The 26,775-nt window shown below is 39.5% G+C and overlaps 1 protein-coding gene across 5 annotated transcripts in view; it reads right to left on the bottom strand.

Moving 5' to 3' along the window:
- The window catches only part of LOC124544907 (pyridoxal kinase), a 127,772-nt gene extending 113,869 nt beyond the window's left edge, over positions 1-13,903 (bottom strand). For 4 of the 5 annotated variants that reach the window (XR_006967575.1, XR_006967574.1, XR_006967573.1 and 1 more), the window contains exons 1-3: positions 13,532-13,903; positions 13,275-13,374; positions 13,048-13,191 (exon numbers count right to left, since the gene is read on the bottom strand). Coding sequence is in view for 2 of the 5 variants with exons in the window: in XM_047123640.1 (XP_046979596.1) it covers positions 13,048-13,191; positions 13,275-13,374; positions 13,532-13,618 (331 nt within the window). In the remaining 3 variants the exon portion in view is untranslated. The remainder of the gene's footprint in view (positions 1-13,047; positions 13,192-13,274; positions 13,375-13,531) is intronic. The other variant, XM_047123641.1, reaches the window with a different exon arrangement.
- Positions 13,904-26,775: the final 12,872 nt, after the last annotated feature.

Below are 26,775 nucleotides of genomic sequence, written 5' to 3' on the forward strand. Positions count from 1 at the left end.
CTATTTTATCCTCTGCTGCCTTCACTATTTCATCCCTCAAAGCTACCCATTCTTCTTCTAGTGTATTTCTTTCCCCCATTCCTGTCAATTGTCCCCTTATGCTCTCCCTGAAACTCTTTACAACCTCTGGTTTAGTCAGTTTATCCAGGTCCCATCTCCTTAAATTCCCACCTTTTTGCAGTTTCTTCAGTTTTAATCTACAGTTCATAACCAATAGATTGTGGTCAAAGTCCACATCTGCCCCTGGAAATGTCTTACAATTTAAAACCTGGTTCCTAAATCTCTGTCTTACCATTATATAATGTATCTGATACCTTCTAGTATCTCCAGGGTTCTTCCATGTATACAACCTTCTTTCATGATTCTTGAACCAAGTGTTAGCTATGATTAAGTTATGCTCTGTGCAAAATTCTACCAGGCGGCTTCCTCTTTCCTTTCTTGGTCCCAATCCATATTCACCTACTATGTTTTCTTCTCTTATTTTCTTATAAAGTTATTTACTTGCATAAAATGTATGTCACACTGAGTTTGTCAAATTGTAACAATGACAATAATTTTGGAGGTTGCAGCCTCTCCTTATATAGGTCTTACCAATCAGAATTTAGTTGTTTACATTGTTTAAAACCTAAACTTCTTGATTTCAATTAACAGTTGCAGAGTTTTGTGAATAAATTACAGAATTTATGTTAACAAAACTGGATAAAAATTACAGGATAACAAATAGTTTGAAATAAAAAATTTAACATAGCCGAAACACAGAAAATAAGGTTTCACAATACTACATACTTTAGAAGATAGAATAACATTTTAATTATAATTTGGATTTTGTTGCTAACATGTTTCCTAGGTCTTTTCACAAAACTGAATGGAAATACCTAATGTGTTTCAGTGCAAGAATGTTATACATGTGTGTTTCAGTATTTGTATATGTTCATCGAATGTATTTGTGGATAAAATATAAGTTTCATTACATTGTGATTAAAAATCTCATTATTACATTTAAAGTATGCAAACAAAGATGAACCAACCAGTTATCACAGTTACAATACGTGTTCACTGAATTTACCTACTTCGCATATGCATCACTACTTATTATCTGGTTCTTGGGATCAGTCAGGTAATGCTCTCTGCATTATGTGTTATCCAATTCTTTTAGATTTCAACCCTCCCCCCCCCCCCTTTCATACTTCTGCAAACTGAAGATTGACCAGTGACCCACTATTTACCTCACTATGTCACAAGAAGCAATTACAGGGTGTTTCACAAAGTTATACCAAAATGGCACAGCATAGTTTATTAACCAATAGCTGCGCATCACACGGACTTGCCAGATGGGCGTTTATTTTCCACAAAGTGCACTATCACTAGTCTAGCTTATAGGGATTTATGGAGATTCTGTCTGCATGTGTTACTTGTGTTGGTGTTATTGGTAATTTAAATCAGCATTAGGTGTTTTTAGCACACTTAGTGAAAAATGACACCCTCCAGGCATGTATGCATGCTGGGTTGCTAGTGATTCATAACGGGTGTGGAGTTTGAGTACAACTTTGTGAAACAACCTGTAGTTGCTTCTTGTGACGTAGTGAGATAGATAGAGTAGGGAATTATCACTCATCTTCAGTTTGCAGAACTATCAAGAAGGGAAGTTCATGAACATAATCCAGTGACCTACCATCCCTTATGTTCCTCCCCATACACCCTCCCCAGCCTGTTACACACCCAGAACACAATTTATGCCTTAATATGGCTCTACTGCACATAAACATGGTACACACATTTAATGTGTGTTCCTAACATACTTGCTTTAAAGATAAACATTAATTTTGTACTGTTCAAACAATATTTTTAATAATCTTGTGATTTTTCCATACCCTGAAATGCAGAAACTATTGTCCTACAGAAAAAATTAACCAGACCTTTTTAGTGTGTAATTTAATGTAGTTTAATTTTATACTTGGAAACATTTTTGCAAGAAGCTGCAGTTTTTGAGTTATTCCAGAAAAACACAAAAAATTGACCTTTAAGTGCTCTCCCCACACCCACTCCAATGCTTACACTCCATCAGTCAGAATTGTTAGTATGCTGTTCCCTTCTGGGGGAAAATAAATAAATAAATAAATAAAAAATAAAAAATCCCTGGTCAACTTTATTTGGTCTTCATTGACTGGGCTAATTAAGATAAGGGGGCAATCACCTGGACTTCCATGGAACCTGTGGTAGTAACTGAAGGTATCATGACATGTGGACTGCATGAACATTATTATGGGCCATGTGCATCCCTTTATGCTTGATGTCTTCCAGATGGTGATGGCATCTTTCCACAGGGCCGCTGTCTGTTTTACAAGGCCAAAACAGTATTACAGTGGTTTCAGGAGTATGAGAGAACTGATGTGGATGTCTTATGTACCAAATTTGACAGATCTAAACTGGATGGAACACTTCTGGGATGCTATCGGACACTAGCTTTGCACCCACGAATCACCAACCTCTAATTTATGGAAATTGTGCGACCTGCCCAAAGACATATGCTGTCTTATGTCTCTGAAAACCTAGCAGGAACTTGTTAACTCTGCGCCATGCAGAATAGCTACTGCACTGTGTCGGGTCAACATGCAATTAAGCTGGCGTCCATAATGTTTTGATTCATTAGAGTATATAAATGATTTAATGGATAATGTTTCAAAGTCTGAGAGGCTTTTTGCAGAAGATACTGTTGTCCACAGGAAGATTTCAATGCTAGAAGACTGTAGTGACATGCAGGAAGACTTGCTGGGAACTAACACAATTACCTTTCTTCAGTATGTCCTCTCAGTTAGATCCTAGTGTTAGTACTGTCTCATGTTTTCCTACATTTACCTGGAGCTTCCCTAAAACAGCTATAAATAATGTGTATCAGGATTTTTCCTGCGAGTAAAGCTCAGATTGTTTCAAAATAGGGAAAGGAATTGGCCAAATCACAGAAAATCTGAATCAGGATAGTTGCACGCAGATATGAATTGTCATGCTCCCAAACTGGATTACAAATGCTAGTGTACACACCCACAATACAAGAAGGAGGAATGAAGTACGGAGCATACCCCACCGACTGACATCAGTCTACTAAGAAGTCTGCCCAAAAACCTGCAAGATTGTGTACTTCACAATGTCTTTCCAAAGAAACTTAAAGACTATCTCATTGAAAAAGAGTTTTACAGTGTTGCAGGATACTTATGCCATTAAATTTGTATATATTGTTATTCATTAACAGTGCTGTAAAAATGTAAGCTAAAGGTGTAGAAAAATAAGTGATAATGAATGTTAATACTTTGACATGTCCTATATTACACGTACATTTACTGTACACAATGTAATCTTACAGGATCAAATAAAATTCAATTCAATTCAATTCAGTTCAGATGCGAGTCCAGTGTGCTAACACTGTGTCACCTCACTCGGTGGTTAGTAATGATTGCATTTACGATCAACTATGAAATTCACAACAATACAATATGATTCAGATAATAATTTTATATTTTGGTGCAAAAGCATGTAATAGGTTCGACAGTTGACAATTGGCAGGAAATTTAAAATCCTCTGATATTCAAAAACAAGATAAAAGAAAAGATACCTTACTCACCACTCCTCCTACAATTTATCAGAATATTTTGACTCATGCAGTAAAATCTAATGTTTGTATTAAACACCATTTGACTATGCCAGTATGTGGACAGCTGACAGCATACTTGTAGGCCAAAAATTACCTAAATGTTTTATTTGAAGTATGAGTTTAAATAAAAAGCAGCTGAGTAATATAAGAAGAGGAGCAGCTTTTCTCCTAATACATGTACATATATGAGTACCTAAAGTAATCTAGAAGTAAGCACTATGATTATCAATGTGAGTAGATTATCACTAGTCATCATTTGTAGTTGGTGCACTTTATAGAAGTAGCTAGCTTCTATCTGTTAATAAATAATTTGAGTCATTCCACATCCTTAAAGGCTCTTCTTCATGAAGGAATTTCTGGCACACACTGCATGAATAAATGAACAGATTAAGCTTCTAAGCAGTCCTTCTCTTCTGTTAAGGTGTCTCTTGACTTTTTCTACATTCCTGAAGCTTCTCCTTCTTGATGACATCTATGGTATATGATAAATGAATAAAAAGGATTGTTGTGTTCTCTTTAACATCTGATTTAGTAAATCTTATGTCTGCCAGTCAAGTGTCCAACTATATTTTTACGTATTTTTGGCTGTTGTTGAAACAGATCTGTTGACATTAGTAGGAAATTATTTAAATTCATTTGTCCTACAACCACTGTCATCAGTGAGCTGTACATCACTCATGCCTAATAATGCTATAAAGTGCCTCTGCTTTAACAAGTTTGTTTGATAATCTATAACTAACAAACTGTATCGTTATAGATCCCACTGATGATGCCTTAGAACAGGAGAAGGCGAAATGCGTATGGGATAAATAAAGTAACTAGCAGGAGGACAGGCAGTTTTATTTACAAAACAAGTATGCCTCTGCTTTCTTATTTAAATTTTGAACTTTTTTTCGGTACACAGTACAGTACATGATTTTTTTTTTCTTTAAATGACTATGAAAACAATTTTCCAGTATTTCTTGTAATACACCTTGAAATAATGGTTAGAGCTGGTCCTCTGAATTAAATAAAGCTGTCCCTCATAGTGCAAGATACTTTTATCCATGCCACTAGGTTTGTGCTTAAGCTCGTAGCATTTTTATTTTGCACATTGGTATTCTGGTTGCTACGAGTTTATTTATCAATTAGTCATTTTTTATTTGTAGTTCATTGTTGCTAAATGAGTTAACATGTTGTTTTGTCATTTGCAGATAGTGAGTGGAGCTGTGTTCACTAGAAAATGAGTTCTTTGCCCCAAAACCACGTTATTTCTACAGTCGCAGAATCAAAAAGTTATCCCAACTCTGGCAGACAGTTGTAAATAGTGAAGGAGAATCTATTATTGATGGTGAAAGTCTCTGTTAAGTTTATCTAAACTTAAGGGACAATGGTACGAACTTATGCACCAGCCCAATATTAACCTCCATTTCTCTTGATTTCCAATACGTTGTATTATTCACATGTTCTCTCTACTGACTGATAAAATTTAAGATATCCTCTACCCTCATTAACGTTTTTATGTTTCTAGCACCATGATTACAGTGCAGAATTCGAAGACTTGTTTAAATAATATTCAGTAATATTTAAAGTTACTGGAAGGTAACAAATAATGCAATGAATTAATGGAAAATCCAGGATGGAAAGTAATACTATTATGAAAATTATAGTTGCTACTCACCATATAGCAGGGATGCTGAGTAACAGATAGGCACAACAAAAGACTGTCACAAAATGAGCTTTTCGCCAACAAGGCCTTTGTCAAAAAAAAGACAAAACACACACACACACACACACACGAGCATAGTCTCTGGCAGCTGAAGCCAACAGTCTTTTCTTGTGCCTATCTGCAACTCAGCACCTCCGCTAAACAGTGAGTAGCAACTACACTTTTCATATAATGTAATGAAATGTTTTTAGAGCCTATTTTTTATGCAATTAAATTCTCTTCTGATGAAATCAACACTAGTTTAAAATCAAACATTAAAAAGCTTCTGTACAGTATTCTTGCATCCACCAGGCACCGTCTGCACATCAACAGGACTTGGAAAGGGAGGTTGGTGAACTTAATTAGGGAGATTAGAGCAGAGCCACATATGGTCAAAATACCTCTTCGCTTGGGTACAAGGACTAGACTTTTTTAGGATAAACCACAGCAATGGTCTCCCTGCCCTCACAAGTATCTCAACCGGTTTAGAGATTTCACCATAAGGTGCACAGAAGGTAGAATTTATCACACAAACACCACAGAAATTTGTCCAGAATTCTCTATTCTTCATCAAAATGTGCAGTCCAGTAGAAGTAAAGTACACCAGCTTGGATTTGATTACAGTTTTTCAAAAGCATGGTGGTATGATTTACAGAGAATTGGTGTTGATATGATGATTTACACCATATTGTGCTATTGTCATATGAATGTGCAATTTGCTACTGTAGAACTACCTTATAGAGTGGGGGTCAAGTATTTGTTTCCGGGGTGGCACATATTTTAAAGCTAGAGATGATTTGATTGGTTAGTGTAGATAAACATTTTGAATTGGCAGCTGTTGAACTAACAAAGCTAGACATATTTGAATAGTTAATTATCCTGTGTGTGTACTGCTCACCTGGTGGTATTGTAGAAACTTTCATTAATGAATTAACTGATATCTTGGAAACAGTTTCAGCCCCCAAACTAACATCATAATGTGTGAAGACATAGGTATTAATGCAGGGATTGAGAATGAAATTAGTAATAACTTCCTCAACTTTTTTGGGCACTTTTGGTGAGACCGAAATAATAAACACTGCTACCAGGGTATCAAAAAGTTCAGCATCAGCCTTAAGCCATGCACTTACACGTACTGACAAGGAGAACTGTGAAATATTTGTAAGAGATCTTAGCCTTTGTGATAATTACTGTCAGAAAATAAACCCAAACACTCGCTTTGAGCAGCCCACAGAACTGCTCACCTACAGGAGGACCTTCTCAGAATATAAAACACATTTATTTATTTATTCATTCATCCAAGAATAATCTCACAATGATGTAGGATTTTTCAAAGTAATACAATGCCAATCAAAGGGCCAAGATATAACACAGCATACAGAACATGCTTTAAGAGGATAGGTTGTGGTCAGCCATGGCCCTGGGTTAGGAATCATCTTCGCATTTGACTTAGTGATCCAAGAAAACCACAAAAACCCAAATCAGGATAGCCAGACAGAGCAGCTCCATCCTCTCGAAGATGAGGTCAGTGTCCCAACAGCTGCACTGCTTCAGTTGGTATTCTTCAATGAATAACGTTTCTTCATTTACAAACAAATTGTTTCATGTAACTTGCAATATTAAACATGGTTTTTTTCCTCCACTGCGCACACACTGAGGAGACATGCTGATGACTCCTAGACTTTTTTGGCACACACTGTTCATTTTTGGGGAGACAGTTCTGAAAGTATCCACTTCCACAGTGGCAGCTAAGGAGAATAAATGGATAAATGCAGATATTAGAAAGTCCTCCTGGACACTTAAATTTCTCAGTTCTTAATAAAACCACTACAGCAATCCACAATTCCCAGATTATTATCACAGGCATAAAAATATACTGGAGGGTATTGCTTGCTGTAGAAAAATATTTCTGTGACAAACTAATATATAATGCAGGAAATAAAAGCAAAGGAGTGTGGCAAGTCATAAAAGGCAGACATAAGTATAATAACATACACATTAAAGATGGGGATAGAATAACAAAAAATCCTCGGTAATTAGCTGACTTCTCTGGAACTGTGAAGAATATACAGAAAAATCTTCCTAAAACACACGTGGTACCCACAATAACTTACACAGCAAGCACAATGATGGTGTTTCCTATAACATAGTTTGGAGTAAGGAAGACAATACTGAAATTAAAAAATAAGAAGTCAGCAGGCATGGATGAGGTGCCAGTCTGTTTTCAAAGGGTGCATCGAAAGCATACGAGTCCCTTTAACAAACATACTAAATGAGTCCTTTAATTAACGTATTTTTCCAGAGGACCTACAGCATGCACAAGTTGTGCCTTCACAAAAGAAAGGTAAAGTGGAAAATATTGAAAACTAAAACCTAGTTTCACTACTGTCCTCATTCCCAGGAACAGCTGGATCAATCATGAAAGACAGACTAATGATACTTTATAAATGTGTGGTGTCTGTTCCTTCCCCCTTCCATTTCCATACAGACTAATGAGTTAAATAAACATAGACTTTTTAATGAAGCGAAGTTTGGTTTCCAAATAAGAATGAGTACAATATCGACCATTACAGACCCTACAAAAGTGGCAGATTTTACAAATGTGGCATCTTGACACGGATGACTGCTTTGCAAGTATATTCCTACACCTTTTCAAAGCTTTTAACACTGTTGACCATAAATTACTACTACCAAACAAGCAGCAAGCATTACATGTAAAAGTAATAATGAACGAGTGGTACCAGTCTTACCCAGAAAACAGGAAGCAAGGGGAAGAGGTAGTTCACACATCTGTGGATGATAAATTTTTAACATAGCATTTGTCAGACAAGAAACATATAAATATGGGTGTTCCTCGTGGTAGTGTATTGGGCTCAGTTCTGTTCTTACTATAAATCAATGACTTTCCAGTCCAGTATAAGACAAGGAGAAAAATTTCTCTTTCCTGGTGACAGCACCATCACAGTCACAGATTTTTTTAAAAAACCACAAGAGTTCCTATTACAGAAAGCACATGAAACCCTCAAGGATGGGGCAGGATGTAATGAATTAACATTGGATGTGCAGGAAACAAACAGTACACACTTCAGCATAAAGAGAGGAAACAACTGTTGCATTTAGCATAGATGAAAAACCTATAGATTGTATAATAAACACAAAGTTTTTAGGGTTGAATATTGATTGTCAATTAAAATGGATTGAACAAACAAAGATACTGGCAAGAAAATGTCATCCACAAGTTATGCTCTTAGCATTTTATCATCAGTAATCTTGTGGTGTCGTATCATTTCTTAGGTATGGGACTCTTTTCTGCAAATGGAAGGCACACAACACGGACACAATTTTTAAACTGCAGAAAAGGACCAAAAGAATAATAAGTAGGAGTGGTAGCAGGGCTAATTGTAAAGAGATATTTAAAACAACTGGGCATCCTTACTGCATCAGGTGAGTACACATCTACCCACATCTACCAATTTGTGGTGCACAGCAGAGAAAATATTACTAAATACTTCATTAACAGTTCTATACATAATCACGGAACAGTCAACCTGCAGTTACACTTATCCATGAAAAAAAAGCAGTATATCAGGTGATCCCCCCCCCATGAACCATGGTCCTTGCCGTTGGTGCGGAGGCTTGCGTGCCTCAGTGATACAGATAGCCCTACCGTAGGTGCAACCACAACGGAGGGGTATCTGCTCAGAGGTCAGACAAACGTGTGGTTCCTGAAGAGGGGCAGCAGCCTTTTCAGTAGTTGCAAGGGCAACAGTCTCGATGATTGACTGATCTGGCCTTGTAACACTAACCAAAACGGCCTTGCTGTGCTGGTACTGTGAAAGGCTGAAAGCAAGGGGAAACTACAGCCGTAATTTTTCCCGAGGGCATGCAGCTTTACTGTATGATTAAATAATGATGGCGTCCTCTTGGGTAAAATATTCCGGAGGTAAAATAGTCCCCCATTTGGATCTCCGGGCGGGGACTACTCAAGAGGATGTCGTTATCAGGAGAAAGAAAACTGGCGTTCTACGGATCGGAGCGTGGAATGTCAGATCCTTTAACCGGGCAAGTAGGTTAGAAAATTTAAAAAGGGAAATGGATAGGTTAAAGTTAGATATAGTGGGAATTAGTGAGTTCGGTGGCAGGAGGAACAAGACTTCTGGTCAGGTGACTACAGGGTTATAAACACAAAGTCAAATAGAGGTTACGCAGGAGTAGGTTTAATAATGAATAGGAAAATAGGAATGCGGGTAAGCTACTACAAACAGCATAGTGAACGCATTATTGTGGCCAAGATAGACACAAAGCCCACGCCTACTACAGTAGTACAAGTTTATATGCCAACTAGCTCTGCAGATGACGAAGAAATTGAAGAAATGTATGATGAAATAAAAGAAATTATTTAGATAGTGAAGGGTGACGAAAATTTAATAGTCATGGGTGACTGGAATTCGGTAGTAGGAAAAGGGAGAAAAGGAAACGTAGTAGGTGAATATGGATTGGGGTTAAGAAACGAAAGAGGAAGCCGCCTGGTAGAATTTTGCACAAAGCACAACTTAATCATAGCTAACGCTTGGTTCAAGAATCATAAAAGAAGGCTGTATACATGGAAGAAGCCTGGAGATACTGACAGGCTTCAGATAGATTATATAATGGTAAGACAGAGATTTAGGAACCAGGTTTTAAATTGTAAGACATTTCCAGGGGCAGATGTGGACTCTGGCCACAATCTATTGGTTATGACCTGTGGATTAAAACTGAAGAAACTGCAAAAAGGTGGGAATTTAAGGAGATGGGACCTGGATAAACTGACTAAATCAGAGGTTGTACAGAGTTTCAGGGAGAGCATAAGGGAACAATTGACAGGAATGGGGGAAAGAAATACAGTAGAAGAAGAATGGGTAGCTTTGAGGGATGAAGTAGTGAAGGCAGCAGAGGATCAAGTAGGTAAAAAGACGAGGGCTAGTAGAGATCCCTGGGTAACAGAAGAAATATTGAATTTAATTGATGAAAGGAGAAAATATAAAAATGCAGTAAATGAAACAGGCAAAAGGGAATACAAACGTCTCAAAAATGAGATCGACAGGAAGTGCAAAATGGCTAAGCAGGGATGGCTAGAGGACAAATGTAAGGATGTAGAGGCTTATCTCACTAGGGGTAAGATAGATACTGCCTACAGGAAAATTAAAGAGACCTTTGGAGATAAGAGAACCACTTGCATGAACATCAAGAGCTCAGATGGAAACCCAGTTCTAAGCAAAGAAGGGAAAGCAGAAAGGTGGAAGGAGTATATAGAGGGTCTATACAAGGGCGATGTACTTGAGGACAATATTATGGAAATGGAAGAGGATGTAGATGAAGATGAAATAGGAGATACGATACTGCGCAAGGAGTTTGACAGAGCACTGAAAGACCTGAGTCGAAACAAGGCCCCCGGAGTAGACAACATTCCATTGGAACTACTGACGGCCTTGGGAGAGCCAGTCCTGACAAAACTCTACCATCTGGTGAGCAAGATGTTTGAGACAGGCGAAATACCCTCAGACTTCAAGAAGAATATAATAATTCCAATCCCAAAGAAAGCAGATGTTGACAGTAGTGAAAATTACCGAACTATCAGTTTAATAAGTCACAGCTGCAAAATACTAACGCGAATTCTTTACAGACGAATGGAAAAACTAGTAGAAGCCGACCTCGGGGAAGATCAGTTTGGATTCCGTAGAACACGTGAGGCAATACTGACCCTATGACTTACCTTAGAAGAAAGATTAAGGAAAGGCAAACCTATGTTTCTAGCATTTGTAGACTTATAGAAGGCTTTTGACAATGTTGATTGGAATACTCTTTTTCAAATTCTGAAGGAGGCAGGGGTAAAATACAGGGAGCGAAAGGCTATTTACAATTTGTACAGAAACCAGATGGCAGTTATAAGAGTCGAGGGGCATGAAAGGGAAGCAGTGGTTGGGAAGGGAGTGAGGCAGGGTTGCAGTCTCTCCTCGATGTTATTCAATCTGTATATTCAGCAAGCAGTAAAGGAAACAAAAGAAAAATTCGGAGTAGGTATTAAAATCCATGGAGAAGAAATAAAAATGTTGAGGTTCGCCGATGACATTGTAATTCTGTCAGAGACAGCAAAGGACTTGGAAGACCAGTTGAACGGAATGGATGGTGTCTTGAAAGGAGGATATAAGATGAACATCAACAAAAGCAAAACGAGGATAATGGAATGTAGTCGAATTAAGTCGGGTGATGCTGAGGGAATTAGATTAAGAAATGAGACACAAAGTAGTAAAGGAGTTTTGCTATTTGGGGAGCAAAATAACTGATGATGGTCGAAGTAGAGAGGATATAAAATGTAGACTGGCAATAGCAAGGAAAGCGTTTCTGAAGAAGTGAAATTTGTTAACATCGAGTATAGATTTAAGTGTCAGGAAGTCATTTCTGAAAGTATTTGTATGGAGTGTAGCCATGTATGGAAGTGAAACATGGATGATAAATAGTTTGGACAAGAAGAGAATAGAAGCTTTTGAAATGTGGTGCTACAGAAGAATGCTTAAGATTAGATGGGTAGATCACATAACTAATGAGGAAGTACTGAATAGGATTGGGGAGAAGAGGAGTTTGTGGTACAACTTGACTAGAAGAGGGGATCGGTTGGTAGGACATGTTCTGAGGCGTCAAGGGATCACCAATTTAGTATTGGAGGGCAGTGTGGAGGGTAAAAATTGTAGAGGGAGACCAAGAGATGAATACACTATGCAGAATCAGAAGGATGTAGGTTGCAGTAGGTACTGGGACATGAAGAAACTTGCACAGGTTAGAGTAGCATGGAGAGCTGCATCAAACCAGTCTCAGGACGACTGAAGACCACAACAACATCAGGTGATAAAACTGTAATACATTGCCAAAGGAAATACGTCTTTAAAAAGACAGCTAAACCATCCCTTATAAGTAATGAATACTACACAATTAAAGATTACTCACAGTATTGACACAATATTGGCAGGGTATAACTATAAAACCCTCTTGTATTTCAATACATGGCCAGTGTTTACTGCTTTTACAGAAAATAATGTGTCAAGATCCAAAGTACATTTTATAATAACTTGGCATTCTCATGAGTTCAACATCTCAATCACTGTGGGGGGATGCTGACTCAGATTATCAGATGGACATAGGGAAGGATAGGATGACATACATGACACATAGTTGAATGTTTACAAGCCTGCAGCCAGTTTTCCAAACAGATTGGAGTTATTGCAAGGGGCACAGCTGCATCTTCATGGTCCAGAAGTCATCAGCGGGTGTCCTTAGTGTGCAGTGACGAACACCAAAATTATGTTTTATTTTATAAGTTATCTGACACACACAGTGTGTCAATCTACGAACATTGCATCAACAGCAACCAATTGAATGAGGTGGTGCAGCTGCTAAGACGGGAGGATGGAGTTCACTCCGTCTGGCCATCCTGCTTTAGGTTTACCGTAGTTCTCCTAAAAACTTCACGTAAATGCAGGGATGATTCCTTCATAAAGGTCACAGCAATCCTCATGTCCTATCCTCATAATGCATACTTATGTAATCTGTGCATATATTTTAAACTACTGATTTTCATTGTTTTATCAGGTGAGTCTTGGATGAATAAAAATCAAAAATAGTATTAGTACAGAGTTACATGTATGTCATTCAAGCATATAGTAGTTCTAAAATAACATACCATATATCAGATTTGGATTTTTGGCACGTAGCTGTTTGACAGCATCAGCTATGCCTTTAAGGAATGTTGGTGAGCCTGAGTATCCAGTCAATAAGTGAGAGTAATGATCAAGCCCATTGCTCGCCAAACCCTTCATCAACTGTGCTATAGACAAACGCAGTGATTAAACTCTAGAAAAAATGGTTATAAGTATTATTTTTCTCAATTTTCTCTTAGGTAACACTCACCCAGTTCGTCAGCATGTAGTACTTGTCCCGCACAAGATCCATAACCAGTATGGTTTGATAACTGTACAGAATTAATGGCATCGACTTCGAATCCAAGAACCTGGGCGAAAAGAGTTAATATGTATTCATTTCTCAATGACGATAGCAAAATCTGTTAACACTGTTTATCCACATATTCAGCGGTAAAGACATGTATAGTTTTTTCCAGATTTTGCAACAGTCAATCGTCATTATGAAATATGTTGCTCCTCATTTACCTGCAAAGGAAATGTAGCACTCTTGTTCCCTACGTATCCCGATACCACATGACTTTGTATGGAAAGAACCCTTGGTGATTTTCCCATGATTGCACTGTTTGTTAGCTTAATTCCTTATGCGAAACAGGAAAACGGGTAAACGAGTCTCTGTGCATCCACAATACTAGGGTTCTACCGTTTCGGAATGTTACGTCGACATAATTTTTTATCACGTGAATCAATTGAATTCAAGCCGTGCAGCAGACGCTTCTCTGTTTAGTGTTTACAATTGACTTATATAGTATGGATATGGAATCAATACAAGGGGCAAATTATGAAGAGGAATTATTTAATAATATCACTTTGCTGTAAGCTACAGTTAATGGATTGTTCAGTAAATTGTAGCGATAAAGTGCATTTATCATTAAATAATCGTCAACGTCTCTCCCATTACTTTTGGTAGACGGAGCATATACGTTGCAGAGATACCACCACTCCGCATTGTTTTCTGATTTCTTTGCGGAATGCAAAGGACTATGACGTATACCCGTTTTGTAAACAGTGAAGACGTGTTAGTTTGACGGTAAGTTGTGAAGGTGAATAAAAATGATAGAAGTATGATACTGAACGTTATAAATTTGGTGTAAAATTAGTTTTACCAAAAAAAGCATAATCATGAGTGGCAAAATAATATTAAATGATACCCACGAACAGATCGGCGATGCCGTATGGTTCCAACAAACGTGGAGATTTTCTGTGGTATCACAGGAAACTCATTTTTTAAACATCTCAATTTGTCATGTGCTCCTACGGGTAGTTTCTTACTTGATAATTATTTGTTAATCGTATTGTAAAATCCCCCCTACTATGATTTAATAATTTCTTGTTGTGTGCTGTTTCACTCAATTTCTGACTGTTTCATTATGTTCAATATATCCATTGTGGATGACGAACTGCGACTGTGATTTAAATTGGCGTCTATTATGTAATATGTATGCAACCAGTCGTTTTTTACGATTTATTCAACCATGAACATGTTTTCGAGCCACTGCAGATTCATCTTCAGATCGAGGTGTTACAAGAAAATTATGTTGTGGACCAAGTGTAGCTAGATGCAGTGCTGGTGAGTTCACTGCCTTGTGGTATTCACATCAGTTTACTTATTACAATGTGCATTATTAAGCTATGTACACAAATAAACACAGTATCCAGCTGCACTTGGTTTTTTAGTGTAAAACCAAGTGTGCTGGTAGCCTCTTACTCTGTTTATTTGTGTACATATAGCACGTTATAAGAAGCAATCTGATGTGAATACCACAAGGCAGTGCACTCACCAGCACTGCATCTAACTAGACTTGGTCCACAACGTAACATTCTTGTAACATCTCCATCAGAAGATGAGCCTGCAGTGGCTCAAAAACATGTTCCTGGTTGAATAAATCGCAAAAAAGTGATTGGTTGCGTATTCCTTACCACGTAAACGACAGTTTCATTATTCCTGTTCCTTATTTGTGACTACTCTTCCTTGTGGCAAAATGATACACATTTGTAGGAATATTTTGTGTTTAATCCTTCTTTACCGACCACATCTATGTATTTATTATATGCTGCAGCATTCCAATAATTGCAAAAAACAATGAATGTGAAATAACAAAACAGTGTGAGACACTGCGATTATGTAACTGAGTCAATCCTTATGAAATCAGTGAAAGGTTTGGACCCCATGGTGTCTGTATATCCATACTCTAAGAACCACTGTGAAGTGTGTGGTAGAGTGTAAATATTTATTATATTTGTTTATTGCATGTACCAACACAGTGAACAAAAAGTACAATTTTCACTTTATGTTTCTGTGGTTTGAATTTCAAGTTTAAAAGAGCTAATAGATTTTAGTAACAGGCCATAAAAATCAATACTTTCCTTCAAAAATCAAACTGAGTTATTAGGTTTACTGAAATTTGAAGTGGTGCCACCTAATAGAAGAAAGTGAAATCTGTCAGGTTGAGATGGTCAGGCCCTATGATGTAGTAGCAATTAAAAGCATAGTAGATGGAAATCCATAGGATCAGTCATGGTGGGGTTGACTGAGAACCAGGGCAATAGGCAAATGGGAAGTGGAGGTGGTGTATTACTGAATCCTTCTGTTGCCCACCAGGCTCATCTCCTGATATCACCGAAAACTTCAGAGGAAACCTGAAGTTGACTTGTATGTAAGTACCAATCATGCTGTAATCATTGGTGGAGACTTTAATCATCCTACAAATAATTGGGAAAGTAACAGTTTTGTTAGTGGTGGGCGTGATTTTAAGACATTATGTGAAATTTTATTAAACGCCTTCTCTGAAAACTGCTTGGGACAGATAGTTAGGAACCCCACTCATAATGGCTGTATATTGGATCTAATGGCAACAAATAGACCTGACATCTTTGAGGGCATCCACATTGAAACTGGTACCAGTGATCACGACACAGTTATGGCAACAATGATTATCAAAGTGCAAAGGACATTTAAAACAAACAGCAAGATATATATGTTCAGTAAGCTAGATGAAAAATCAGTAGTATCGTATCTCATTGAGGAACCTGAAACTTTCAGCATAAGGCAGGGGCGTGTGGAGGAACTCTGGCTCCGGTTTAAAAGAATAGTTGACCATGCACTGGATAGATATGTACCTGGTAGAACAGTTAATAATGATAGGGGACCTCTGTGGTATACAATCACTGTAAAGAAACAGAGATTACTGCATAATAGGTGTAAAACAAAGCATAGGCCTGTAGAGAGAGAGATACTGAATGAAATGCATTTGCCTGTCAAAATAGCAATACATGATGTCTTCAGTGACTACTGTAGAATATTGTCAAATGATATTTCAAAAAAATCCAAAGATATTATGGTCATATGTAAAGGCTGTTAGTGGCACCAAAGTTAGTGTTCAGTTCCTAGTGAATGAGACAGGAACTGAAATTGAGGGTAGAAAAACAAAAGCTGAAATGCTTATCTCTATTTTCAAATGTTCCTTTGCAAAGGAAAACCCAGGAGAACTGCCCCTATGTAATCCTCATACCACTGCAAAGAGGAATGAAATAGATATTAGTGTCAGTGGTGTTGAGAAACAGCTGAAATAATTAAAACTGAACAAAGCCCCAGGCCCCGATAGAATCCCTGTGACATTCTATACATAATTCGTGACTGAGTTAGCTCCTCTTCTAACTACAATCTATCATAGATCCCTTAATTAAAAAACCATGTCTAGTTCTTGGAAAAAGGCAGAGGTCACACCCGTCTACTATAAGGGTAGGAGAAGTGATCTGCAAAACTACAGCCGTTATCCTTGACATCGATTTGTTGTAGAATCTTACAGTGTATTCTGAGTTCAAACATAATGAGGTATCTTGAACAGAATTACCTCCTCAGTGTCAACTAGTACGGATTTCGAAAATGTCGATCATGTGAAGCCTGACCTTCACTTTTCTCACGACATACTGAAACCTTTGGATCAAGGCAATCAGATAGATGCAGTGTTTCTTCATTTCCAAAAAAGCATTTGACTCAGTACTGCATCTACTCTTATTGTCAAAAGTATGATCATACAGGGTATCAGGTGAAATTTGTGGTTGGATTGAGGACATTTTTGGAGGGAGGACACAGCATGTTACCTTGGATGAAGAGTCATCATCAGATGTAAAAGTAACTTTGGGTGTGCCCCAGGGAAGTGTGTTGGGACACTTGCTGTTCATGTTGTATATTAATGACCTTGCAGACAGTATAAATAGTAAAATCAGGCTTTTTGCAGGTGATGCAATTATTTATAATGAAGTGCTATCTGAGAGAAACTGCATAAATATTCAGTCAGATTTTGATAATATTTCAACATGGCGCAGAGATTGGCAACTTGCTCTAAATGTTCAGAAATTTTAAACTGTGTGCTTCACAGGATGAAAAACAATGCAATATCCGATGACTATAATATCAGTGAGTCACTGTTGGAATCGGCCAACTTGTACAAATACCTGCATGTAACACTTTGCAGAATATAAAATGGAATGATCACATAGGTGGGTATAGCAGGTGGTAGACCTTTGTTTATTGGTAGAATACTGGGGAAGCACAATCAGCCCACAAAAGAGATTTCTTTCAAATCTCTCATGCACCTGGTTCTAGAAAGTTGCTCAAGGGTGTGGGTCCCTTACCAGATAGGGCTAACGGGGGATATTGAATGTATACAGAGAAGGGCAGCACGAATGGTCACAGGTTTGTTTAATCCATGGTTTAGTGTCACAGAAATACGGGCAGGCTCATGAAGACGTACTTAAACTATCACGAGAGAGTCTATTATAAATGTCATTCACATAGGGACGTGTTTGTTAATCCTATAGTATAAACCTGGTAGGACACGTAAATAATAAAAGTAACCTGAACAAATGTAGAAGAGTTTTAAGCAACCTTTCTTGAATGCTAATAATATAGCTACCCAAAGCAATCATTTGAACATGCTTACATGAAGTCTTCCTTATATGAGACCTCTTATTTAGATGTTTTAAAATGTTATTCAGAGATCTAAATTCAGTGTCCTTGGATTTATACGAAATCTGCTCACCAAGCGGTGACAGGAGAAAACACACACAAAAACACACAGAACAGATTTTACATATGCAAGCTTTCAGAGTTAACGGCTCTTCCTTATGGCAGGAATGTTGAAGGGGAAGAAAGAGCATTGAAGAAAAAGGACTGGACAGGTTTAGGAAAAGAGGTAAAGTTTGGAAGAGTCACCCAGAACCCCAGGTCAGGGGGTATCTACAGGGATGTTATTGTTGCTTAACCACTCTGCCACAGGCCGTGCATTACAAACAGGTGCTCGATTGTGTTGAAAGATGCAATCATCATTCCTGAATTGCTCTTCAACAGTGGGAAGCAAGAAGGTGCTTAAAACATCAATGTAGGCCTGTGCTCTGATAGTGCCACACAAAACAAGGGATGCAAGCCCCCTCCATGAAAAACATGACCACACCATAACACCACCGCCTGCGAATTTTACTGTTGGCACTACACACACTGGCAGATGCCATTCACTGGGCATTCGTCATGCCCACACCCTGCCATCGGATTGCCGCATTGTGTACTGTGATTCGTCACTCCACGCAACGTTTATCCACTGTTCAATCATCCAATGGTTATGGTCCTTACAGTAAGCAAGGCGTTGTTTGGCATTTACTGGCATGATGGATGGCTTACGAGCAGCCGTTTGACCATGAAATCCAAGCTTTCTCACCTCCTGGCTAACTGCCATAGTACTTGCAGTGGATCCTGATGCAGTTTGGAATTCCTGTGTGATGGTCTAGATCAGATGTCTGCCTATTACATATTACGACCCTCTTCAACTGTCGGCTGTCTCTGTCAATCAACAGATGAGGTCAGCCTGTACACTTTGTGACGCACATGTTCCTTCACATTTCCACTTCACTATCACATTGGAAACAGTGGACCTAGGGATGTTTAGGAGTGTGGAAATCTCGCGTACAGACATATGACACAAGTGACACCCGGTCACCTGACCACATTCGAAATCCATGAGTTCCACGGAGCACCCCACTCTGTTCTCTCGCGATGTCTAATGATAACTGAGGTTGCTGAGTACCTGGCAGTAGGTGGTGGCACAATGCACCTAATGTGAACACAGGAAAAACGTAGATACAGGAACCATTGGTATAACAGTTGTAAATTGTTGTAGCTGCATTGAGAAAGTACCAGAGCTCCAAGCGCTAATAGAAAGCACTGATGCTAAAATCGTTACAGGCACTGAAAGCTGGCTAAATCAGATATAAGCTCAGCCGAAATTTTTGCGAAGAACCTAACGGTGTTCCGAAAGGATAGGCTAAACACGGTTGGCGGTAGCGTGTTTGTTGCTGTCAGAAGTAGTTTAACTTGTCGCAAAATTGAAGTAGATACTTCCTGTGAGTTAGTATGGGCAGAGGTCATTGTTGGCAACTGGAATAAAATAATAATTGGATCCATTTACCAACCTTCCAATTCAGATGATACAGTTGCTGAAAGGTTCAAGAAAAACTTGAGTTTGATTTCAAACATGTACCCGACGCATACGATACTAGTTGGTGGTGACTTTAATTTACCCTTGATATGTTGGCGAAAATGCATGTTTAAGTTCAGAGGTACGAATAAAATATCATGCGAAATTGTGCTAAACGCATTCTCTGAAAATTATTTCAAGCAGTTTGTTCATGAGCCCACGCGAATAGTAAACAGTTGTGAAAACACACTCGACCTCTTAGCAACAAATGATCCTGAGTTAATAACGAGCATCAAAACCTATTCAGGGATTAGTGAACACAGGGTTGTCGTAGCACGATTGAATATTGTAATCCCCAAATCCTCGAAAAATATACCTATTCAAAAACAGCAGATAAAAATTCACTTGACACCTTCCTGAGAGACAATCTCCATTCATCCAAAATTAATAATATAATTGTGGACCAGATGTAACTTAAATTCAGAGAAATAGTATCAGCAGCAAATGAGAGACTTATACCAAATAAATTAACAAACAAAGGAGCTGGTCCTCTTTGGTACACAAAACAGGTTAGAACACTGTTGCAGAAACAATGAAATGAACATGCCAAATTTAAACAGACACAAAATCTCCAAGATTGGCGATCTTTTACAGAAGCTCAAAATTTAGTGCGGACTTCAGTGCGAGATGCTTATAACAGTTTCTGCAACGAAACTTTGTCTTGAAACCTGGCAGAAAATCCAAAGAGAAATATGTTAACGGCAAGAAACAATCAATGCCTTGTCTGCGCGATAGCAATGGAGTTACTATCGAAGATAGTGGTGCCAAAGCTGAGTTACTAAACACAGCCTTCCGAAATGCCTTCACAAAAGAAGATGAAGTAAATATTCCAGAAATCGAATCAAGAACAGCTGTCAACATGAATAATGTAGAAGTAAATATCCTCGGAGTAGTGAAGCAACTTAAATCACTTAATAAAAGCAAATCTTCTGGTCCAGACTGTATACCAATTAGGTTCCCTTCGGAGTATGCTGATGCATTAGCTGCATACCTAACAATCATATACAACCGTTCGCTTGACGAAAAATCCATAGCCAAAGACTGAAAGTTGCACAGTCACACCAATATTCAAGAAAGGTAGTAGGAGTAATCCACTAAATTACAGGCCCATATCGTTAACGTCGGTATGCAGCTGGATTTTGGAACATATATTGTGCTCGACATTATGAATTACCTTGAAGAAAACAGCCTATTGACACACATCAGCATGGGTTTAGAAAACATTGTTCCTGTGAAACACAACTACCTCTTTATTCACATGAAGTGTTGAGTGCTATTGACAAGGGATTTCAGATCGAGTCTGTATTTCTGGATTTCCGGAAGGCTTTTCACACAGTACCACACAAGCGACTCATAGTGAAATTGCGTGCTTATGGTATATTGTTTCAGTTATGTGACTGGATTTGTGATTTCCTGTCGGAGATGTCACAGTTCGTAGTAATTGATGGAAAGTCATAGAGTAAAACAGAAGTGATTTCTGGCGTTCCCAAAGGTAGTGTTATAGGCCCTTTGCTGTTCCTTATCTATATAAACGATTTGGTAGACAATCTGAGCAGCCGTCTTCGGTTGTTTGCAGATGATGCTGTCATTTATCAACTAATAAAGACATCAGAAGATCAAAACAAACTGCAAAACGATTTAGAAAAGATATCTGAATGGTGTGAAAAGTGGCAGTTGACCCTAAATAATGAAAATTGGGAGGTCATCCACATGAGTGCTAAAAGAAACTCATTATACAGGGCTATTACAAATGATTGAAGCGATTTCATAAATTCACTGTAGCTCCATTCATTGACATATGGTCACGACACACTACAGATATGTAGAAAAACTCATAAAGTTTTGTTCGGCTGAAGCCACACTTCAGGTTTCTGCCGCCAGAGCGCTCGAGAGCGCAGTGAGACAAAATGGCGACAGGAGCCGAGAAAGCATATGTCGTGCTTGAAATGCACTCACATCAGTCAGTCATAACAGTGCAACGACACTTCAGGACGAAGTTCAACAAAGATCCACCAACTGCTAACTCCATTTGGTGATGGTATGTGCAGTTTAAAGCTTCTGGATGCCTCTGTAAGGGGAAATCAATGGGTCAGCCTACAGTGAGCGAAGAAATGGTTGAACGCGTGCGGGCAAGTTTCACACGTAGCCCGCGGAAGTCGATGAATAAAGCAAGCAGGGAGCTAAACGTACCACAGCCGACGGTTTGGAAAGTCTTACGGAAAAGGCTAAAGCAGAAGCCTTACCGTTTACAATTGCTACAAGCCCTGACACCCGATGACAAAGTCAAACGCTTTGAATTTTCGGCGCGGTTGCAACAGCTCATGGAAGAGGATGCGTTCAGTGCGAAACTTGTTTTCAGTGATGAAGCAACATTTTTTCTTAATGGTGAAGTGAACAGACACAATGTGCGAATCTGGGCGGTAGAGAATCCTCATGCATTCGTGCAGCAAATTCGCAATTCACCAAAAGTTAATGTGTTTTGTGCAATCTCACGGCTTAAAGTTTACGGCCCCTTTTTCTTCTGCAAAAAAAACGTTACAGGACGCGTGTATCTGGACATGCTGGAAAACTGGCTCATGCCACAACTGGAGACCGACAGCACCGACTTCATCTTTCAACAGGATGGTGCGCCACCGCACTTCCATCATGATGTTCGGCATTTCTTAAACAGGAGATTGGAAAACCGATGGATCGGTCATGGTGGAGATCATGATCACCAATTCATGTCATGGCCTCCACACTCTCCCGACTTAACCCCATGCGATTTCTTTCTGTGGGGTCATGTGAAAGATTCAGTGTTTTAACCTCCTCTACCAAGAAACGTGCCAGAACTGCGAGCTCGCATCAATGATGCTTTCGAACTCATTGATGGGGACATGCTGCGCCGAGTGTGGGAGGAACTTGATTTTCGGCTTGATGTCTGCCGAATCACTGAAGGGGCACATATCGAACATTTGTGAATGCCTAAAAAAACTTTTTGAGGTTTTGTACGTGTGTGCAAAGCATTGTGAAAATATCTCAAATAATAAAGTTATTGTAGAGCTGTGAAATCGCTTCAATCATTTGTAATAACCCCGTACTTCTGTTACACGATAAATCAGTCTAATCTAAAAGCTGTAAATTAAACTAAATACCTAAGTATTACAACTATGGACAACTTAAATTGGAAGGAACACACAAAAAATGTTGTGGGGAAGGCTAACCAAAGACTGCATTTTATTGGCAGGACACTCAGAAAATGTAACAGACACACTAAGGAGACTGCCTACACTACGCTTGTCCATCCTCTTTTAGAATACTGCTGTGCGGTGTGGGATCCTTACCAGATAGGACTGACGGAGTGCATCGAAAAGTGCAAAGAAAGACAGCACATTTTGTATTATCATGAAATATGGGAGAGAGTGTCACAGAAATGATACAGGATTTGGGCTGGACATCATTAAAAGAAAGGCGTTTTTCGTTACGACGAAATCTCTCACGAAATTCCAATCACCAACTTTCTCATCCAAATGCAAAAATATTTTGTTGATTCCGACCTACATAGGGAGGAACGATCACCACAATAAAATAAGGGAAATCAGAGCTCGTACGGAAATATATAGGTGTTCATTGGTGAAAGGTATTTGTGGATGTTGGATTTAATCAGATGAGGAAGTGCAAGAGTAGGTGTGGTTTTGGATTTGTCAGCGGCCAACCACATTCTACAAAATGGGAACTGATTGTCTTGTCTCCCAGTGGGATAAATGTCATAATGCGTGTGGTGATTGTTTTTTACTGAAACTATTCCACAGTCCTGTTGTGGCAGTTGTAAGGGATCCATTTGACTGCACCTTCTATTTCCAGAGATGTAATAAGCTAAACTTCACCTTTTTTCAACCACATATCTTTGCAATCAAATTTCCTTCTAATTATCTACATGAAAATTGATCGTATTTTTTTTCTTTTAATTCTACTGAAGACAGAACAAAGAGTTTACAAGATAGCCAAGTTTTGGTTCTTTCAAGAAAATATTGCTAGAGAAATTATGTCTTAAAGAGTCACTGAAAACTCAGGGTACACCATTGAAAGCTACGAAAGAAAAGCTTTATCAGAGTTCATCAGGAACACAAAATTTCATCAAAGTCTGATTGTCATGCAGGAACTTTTTCCAAAATTAGAACACTTGGCTTGGAGTGGCCTCAACTGTAAACCAGCACACATGAGTGTGACTACTACAGTAGTGCTGCACAGTATTCATACATTGTTGTGAATGGTTACAAATTGATTCAAAGCAAATTTGGTCAAAAGTCTTCTATTCCTTCCAGTTCAGAGCTATTAATGTTCATTTGTCACAGAAGAAGAGCTTCTGGTTTCCAGTGGCTGAAATAAGAACCCTGGCCTAATTTTGATATGTTATGAAAGTCATCAGTGGAATGAGTAAAAGTTAGCAACTCAACATACAGTTTGTGATTGGATCATTGATAGGCACGCAAACACGGCTGAAAATGTTTCTATCTTTTGGACGAATTCTTCATCACAAATGTGGTGTAAATGTACATACACGTACACATGCAAGGCTACATAGTTCCAACTGACAATGCAGGTCAGGTGTGTGAACTCAATGCCCCAGCTACGTAGTACCCCCAGATCGAGGGACTGATGACTTTGCTGTCTAATCCCTAAACCCCCAGTCAACCAACCAACCAACCCAACTGTAGAGTGAGTTGTTACTTTACTCCTTCCATCATTAACCTAATTTTTGAATAAGAGAAAACGTGTTGTTGTGTCATTGCTATTGTTGTTAACAATCATAAGTGATCAATCATGCATGCACAGTATTTTTTCTGTTAAACATAACATCAACAAACAAAAATAAATGGAGTGCATGTAATATTTGCTTTTAATCAAACTATGGAAGATCCAGGATGGAATGTAACAATACCAGAGAAGGAAAGTTGCTACTCACCATATAGTGGAGATGCTGAGTCGTGATGGGCACAGTAAAAAGATTCACATGCTCATAGCTTTCGGCCATTAAGCCTTTGTCAGCAGTAGACACACATACAAACACGCACACACACACTCATGCAAACTCAACTTGCACAGATGTCTGCAGTCTCAGAGAGTTGAAACTACACTGCGAGCAGCAGCACCAGTGCATGATGGGATTGACGACTGGGTGGGGGTAGAAGGAGGCTGGGGCAGGGAGGAGGAGGGATAGTATGGTGGGAGTTGCGGACAGTGAAGTGTTGCAGTTTAGACGGAGGGCAGGAGAGTAGGTGCAGAGGGGGAGGGGGTAAGTAGCGGAAAGGAGAGAAATAAAAATCAAAAGAAATTAAAAGACTGGGTGTGGTGGTGAAATGACGCCTGTGTAGTTCTGCAATGGGAACAGGGAGGGGGCTGGATGGGTGAGGACAGTAACTAAAGAAGGTTGAGGCTAGGAGGGTTACAGGAACATAAGATGTATTGCAGGGAAAGTTCCCACCGATGCAATTCAGAAAGGCTGGTGTTGGTGGGAAGGATCCATGTGGCACAAGCTGTAAAGCAGTCATAGAGATGAGGGGTATCATGTTTGGCAGCGTGTTCAGCAACAGGGTGGTCCACTTGTTTTTTGGCCACAGTTTGTCGGTGGCCCTTCATGCGGACAGACAACTTGTTGGTTGTCATGCCTACATAGAATGCAGCACAGTGGTTGCAGCTTAGCTGGTTTCACAGGTAGCCCTGCCTTTGATGGGATAGGTGATGTTAGTGACCGGACTGGAGTAGGTGATGGTAGGAGGATGTATAGGACAGTTCTTGCATCTAGGTCTATAACAGGGGTATGAACCATGAGGTAAGGGATTGGGAGTAGGGATTGTGTAAAGATGGATGAGTATATTGTGTAGGTTCAGTGGACGGCAGAATACCACGGTAGGAGGAGTGGGAAGGATAGTGGGTAGGACATTTCTCATTTCAGGGCACGATGAGAGGTAATCGAAACCCTGATGGAGAATGTAATTCAGTTGCTCCAGTACCGGATGGTACTGAGTTATCGAGGGGAATGCTTCTCTGTGGCCGGACTGTGGGACTTAAGAGGTGGTGAGAGACTGGAAAGATAAGGTATGAGAGATTTGTTTTTGTACAAGGATGGGAGGATAATTTTGGTCAGTGAAGGCTTCTGTGAGAGCCTCGGTATATTTAGAGGAGGACTGCTCGTCACTGCAGGTGCGATGACCACGGGTGGCTAGGCTGTACGGAAGGGACTTCTTGGTATGGAATGGCTGGCAGCTATCGAAGTGGAGGTATTGCTGGTGGTGAGTAGGTTTGATATGGATGGAGGTACTGATGTAGCCATCTCTGAGGTGGAGGTCAACATCTAGGAAGGTGGCTTGTTGGGTTGAGTAGGACCAGGTGAAGCAAATGGGGGAGAAGTTGTTGAGGTTCTGGAGGAATGTGAATAAGATGTCCTCACCTTCAATCCAGATAGCAAAGATGTCATCAGTGAATCTGAACCAAGTGAGGGGTTTATTATTCTGGGTTTTTAGGAAGCATTCCTCTAGATAGCCCCTGAATGCAAGACCAGTCCCATACATCCTCCTGCCATCGCCTACTCCAGTCCGGTCACTAACATTACCTTTCCCATCAAAGGCAGGGCTACCTGTGAAACCAGTCATGTGATTTACAAGCTAAGCTGGAACCATTGTGCTGCATTCTATGTAGGCATGACAACCAACAAGTTGTCTGTCCGCATGAACGGCCACTGACAAACTTCCCACCAACACCAGCTTCTCTGAATTGTGCAGGTGGGAACTTTCCCTGCAATACATCCTATGTTCCTAGCCTCAACCTTCGTTAGTTACTGTCCTCACCCATCCTGCCCCCTCCCTGTTCCTATTGCAGCACTACACAGGCATCATTTCACTGCCACACCCAGTCTTTTAATTTCTTTTGATTTTTATTTCTCTCCTTTCCGCTACTTACCCCCTCCCCCCTCTGCACCTTCTCTCCTGCCCTCCATCTAAACTGCAACACTTCATTGTCCGCCACTCCCACCGTACTATCCCTCCTCCCCCTCCCTGCCCCAGCCTCCTCGTACCCCCACCCAGTCGCCACTCCCATTATGCACTGGTGCTGTTGCTCGCAGTGTAGTTTCAGCTCTCTGAGACTGCAGGCGTGTGTGCAAGTTGCGTTTGCGTGAGTGTGTGTATGCATGTGTGTGTT

This window comes from Schistocerca americana, chromosome 8 (assembly GCF_021461395.2).
Source record: "Schistocerca americana isolate TAMUIC-IGC-003095 chromosome 8, iqSchAmer2.1, whole genome shotgun sequence".
Lineage (NCBI taxonomy): Eukaryota > Metazoa > Arthropoda > Insecta > Orthoptera > Acrididae > Schistocerca > Schistocerca americana.